The sequence below is a fragment of the Pseudonaja textilis genome, chromosome 3 (assembly GCF_049901715.1).
Source record: "Pseudonaja textilis isolate UNSWEBS1 chromosome 3, rPseTex1.2, whole genome shotgun sequence".
Lineage (NCBI taxonomy): Eukaryota > Metazoa > Chordata > Lepidosauria > Squamata > Elapidae > Pseudonaja > Pseudonaja textilis.
Window position 1 is genome coordinate 193,865,289 of NC_141992.1, and position 4,461 is coordinate 193,869,749.

At 37.9% G+C, this 4,461-nt stretch overlaps 1 protein-coding gene across 5 annotated transcripts in view; it reads right to left on the bottom strand.

The window, feature by feature from the left end:
• The window catches only part of LOC148126469 (uncharacterized), a 77,558-nt gene extending 73,339 nt beyond the window's left edge, over nucleotides 1–4,219 (bottom strand). For 3 of the 5 annotated variants that reach the window (XR_015743319.1, XR_015743318.1, XM_087931759.1), the window contains exon 1: nucleotides 4,134–4,219. Coding sequence is in view for 1 of the 5 variants with exons in the window: in XM_087931759.1 (XP_087787885.1) it covers nucleotides 4,134–4,188 (55 nt within the window). In the remaining 4 variants the exon portion in view is untranslated. The other 2 variants (XR_015743317.1, XR_015743320.1) reach the window with 2 other exon arrangements.
• Nucleotides 4,220–4,461: the final 242 nt, after the last annotated feature.

The following is a 4,461-nucleotide window of genomic DNA, read 5'->3' on the forward strand; positions in this document are numbered from 1 at the left end:
ACCAATTCCGGACCTCCGATCTCCTGGTTTTAGCAATCTCCCTCTTTCCCCAGAGCTTCCCTTTCACAGGGTAAATCTGTGCTCTCCCTTTTGTGCTTAGGTTTTTCTGCTCTCCGTTATTAAAGAAATTATATTATCTCCTGCCTTCCTGATTCCTTTGATGGGCTTCAGTTTGCTTACAAAGAAAATAGATCAACTGAGGATGTAATTATTACTGTGCTTCACATGGCCTTATCCCATTTGGAAACACCGGGGAATTATGTAAGAATGTTGTTCGCAGATTTTAGTTCTCCTTTCAATACCATCATACTGCACAGATTAATAGCCAAGCTCAAAGATCTAGATTTTCCAGATTCTATTTATTTATGGATATTGGATTTTTTAACAAATAGTCCACAAAGAGTTAAATTGAATGATTATATTTCTACTGTCAAGACACTTAGCATTGGCACTCCTCAAGGTTGTGTCCTTAGTCCACTACTGTTCTCCATTTATTCATCTGATTGCACAAATAAACATCCCTACAATAAGATAATAAAATTTGCAGATGATACTATGCTTGTAGGACTTATTTCTGGGGATGATGAGTCTGCATATCGGGATGAGGTATTACAGCTATCCCACTGGTGCAAAAATAATAATCTTCTATTTAACATTAAGAAGACCAAGGAGGTTATAGTGGACTATAGGAAAAAAAGAGCAGACATTCAGCCACTGTATATAGAGGGAGTTCGTGTGGAACAGGTGGTTGAATGTAAGTATCTCGGGACCATCATTACAAATGACCTGACCTGGAGTGCAAACACCGCTGCTTTAATTAAGAAGGCACAACAACGGCTGTATTTACTAAGGATTCTTAGGAAACAACAACTGGCTGAGCGTCTACTGACTACCTTCTATCGGAGTTCAATTGAGAGTATATTATCCTACTGTCTCTGTGTATGGTTCTTGAGCTGCACAGTGGCAGAGAAAAAGGCAATTCAGAGGGTGATTAAGATGGCCCAAAACATCATTGGCTGCTCACTCCCTCTTTGGAAGAACGGTATAGGAATAGATGTAAGAGGAAGATATTTAATATATTGAATGACTCCTCTCATCCGGGACATCAGCTCTTTGAACTATTACCATCGAGAAGGAGATTCAGGGTATTAAGAACAAGGACGACTAGATTTAAGAACAGTGTTTATCCAAGTGCAGCTTTGAGTTTGAATGCAGGGTCATAAGATTTTTGTGGAATTTAATGGCTGAGAGTAATGGGGTATTTACATTTTTAAATTGTATAGAGATTATTGTATGGTCTGTTGTGTTTAATTTTATTTTTCTTTCAATGGTGTTGTCCAGTTTTACTTGTGGAAGAGCACCCCATTTCGTTGCATCCGCTTGCGAATTTAATGACAAATAAATTCTTATGTCTTATAGTCCTTTCATTTTCCCAACTTCTTTTCTGGCCGCTTTCCGACCGACTTCTGAAAGGTCCTAATCACAACCAGGAGAGAAAAATTTATGCTGTCATTCTTCTGTCATTCTGCTCTCTATAGTCTTCAAAGGATCCAAGTTATAGACCGTTTCTCTGTTCCTGTTACTCTCAGCCTCGCAGGCTGTCACTGCTTTGCTTATTCACTCAAATGGCAGACCGGACTTGAAGCCACCATAGAATGACAGCTTACTCTTTTGCGCCGGGCTCAGGAGCTTCCCTCTTCACTGTTGGGGGGTTGCCTTCCCCCCTCTGCAGCTCGAGGTTCTCCACGTTGACACGAACCTCTCCGGGGTTTGTGTATCCCTGGGGGATTGCTCCTGGTGCCAGAAAAGGTGTTCAAAGACTGCAACAGTCTTCTTCTCCTCCGTTCTCCCTGTCCTGCCACCGGAAGCTCAAAACAAATACAAAGACTTATTAGACCCACAAGGAAATTTGAAACTGAGGCCGGATCTTCAGGAGCAAGGACATAAAATTGATCAATGGGTTTACCTCCAGATTCAAAGCAGATACAAACAAGACAAAAAAGAATTTGGAATTAATAACAAACTGCAAGAATTAGATAAAATTTTATTAGGATCCAATAAAAAAAACATAACAAATTTTTAATAACTACTTATTAGAAACAGAACTAGAAGAAGAAATTGTAAAAGGAAATATGATTGCTTGAAGTAAGAACGTAGGGCGCAGCATCACATTAGCAGAATGGGAGAAAGTTTGGGGTAGAAACAATAAGATTACCAAATCGGCAGCATACAAGGAAAATCTTTATAAAATGTTTTGTAGACGGCATCTCCCCCCTTCAAGGTTAGTGAAGATGCACCCCAACATGAGTCCGCATTGCTGTAAATGTAGGAAAAAAGAAGGAACCTTTTTCCATATGTGGTGGTCTTGTGCAGAAACCCAAAAGTATTGGAAGAAAATTAAAACTTGGTTGGAAGAAATCACTAAAGAGCAGATCGAATACAAACCAGAGTCCTTCCTACTAGGGATTTTTGATAAGCAAATCTCCAAAAAAGCCAAATACATAACAATACACATTTTAACAGCGGCCAGATTAGCCTTCACTCAACAGTGGAAACAACATCAAATTCCATCAGAAGAAATGATTATTGAAAAAAGCTCAAAATGTGCAGAAATGGATAAATTGACTTTGGTGCTAAAAAACAAAGACACTTTACTATACTACAATAGCTGGAATTGTTGGTATAACTGGATTGATCAAAGATAAATTATATATCATAAGGCATGAAAGAAAAGTATCAACCTATAATAACAAGGTAGCGATATAAGTTAAAAACAGGTGTGCTTATATGACACAAGTTAAGGTTATGAAAACGAAAGAAGATCTTGCAAACTGTTAAAATAAGAATACTTTTTTACTTTGTAACCTCTTTCTTTCTTTCTTTCTTCCCCCTTTCTTTTTCTTTCTTTTCTCAAAATTCTTTCCCTCTCTTCCTCTCCTCTCTTCTTCCTTTTTTTCTTTTGCTTATTTGTGTATGTATTGTGATTGGCTTTAATTGTAAAAATTGATAAACTATATTTATAAAAAAATAAAATGATTGAGAGAATTAAAAGGGAACATTTTTAATTATTAGTAATGATTTATAAAAATATAAGTGAGAAATGTAGAAAAAAAGAATTAACTATGGAAAATTTATAAGTGTTCCGAAGGAAGTATGATATTTAATTGAAAAGAAATGTTAAAGATGTTAAGATTTTAATGCATATTAATGATAGAATTGAATTGGAATGGAATGTGTGTTTTATACACACACACACACACACACACACATATATATATATGAATATAGTCTCTATTTTAAGAACGTACCAAGCAGAACTCGATTGTTGGAAGTTATGTAATATATTGAATGCTATAATCTTAAAGGTATACATTGAAGCTTAAATAAGAGTTTGAATGGATAAAATTAAAGGATATAAAGGTGTCATACTCTAATTGGTAACTACAGGGAAAAAATTGCTTAATAAGAAAAGATAATGTGAAATTGAAACAGGACAGACAAAAGTATAAATAGAAAGATTTGAATTGAGATGAGATAATTAAAACAAAGTTGAGAAAATTAAAAGAGGGGAAAAACATTTATAGAAAATATAAAATGGTAATAAGATATGGAATAGAATATAAAAATGAGCATGAAATTGAGTTTTGTGTCTGTATGAAGAAGTGATAACCTGGGACCATGCTATTTTCAAGAAATCCCAGCAGCAGCAACCAATGTCAGGTTGATGTTGAGGAACATCCAGGCTTGACTTGAAGGAGGCATCTCTGGTTCCCTTTGGCTGTACCATCCAAAATACTGAAGGATGGCAAAGCCATAGAGAGGGGAGCAGAAACATTTTTCATCTCATTCCCTGGAGTAATCCCATGGCAGAACTCACTACGCAAAGGAACCTCTACTTTCAGAGGCAGTCTAACCCAGAATGCCAGGCTGGAAAAGCCCCTGTCTCAGGGGCAGCTCTCCAAACAGAGACCTCTTCTCCCCCAAAGGTTCCCATGGACCCTCCTAATGCAGACCATAACAGTGAGAAAGTCCCACCACAAAGAAGGAACCACAACTGCCTCAAATACCCTCCCTTACTCTGCCCTTTGTTCTGGATTTGATTGCCACCCACAATCAAGGTTTGGTGGCCTTACCTAAGTCCAGGCACACGATTGTCACCACCACCAAGGTCAGCAGCAAAGTTTTCATCTTGTGATCTTCTCTGGAGCCTGCAAAGTGTAGCCCAGGATGGAAGCAGACACTTATTTATACCCCTCTGAGATCGAGGTGGGTGAGTGGGGCTAGATATCTAGGATATCTAGAGAGAATGACAGAGGGTGTGGCTTTTTGGCTTTTTTTTCCCCGACACCAAAACGGAAGCAAGATCAGATCTGGTGAAGAACTAACCATTCCCTGTCTTCAAGGCAAATGCTTCTCTTCTACATACAAAACCTGGGCACCTGGACAATTGGCATCTTTTCC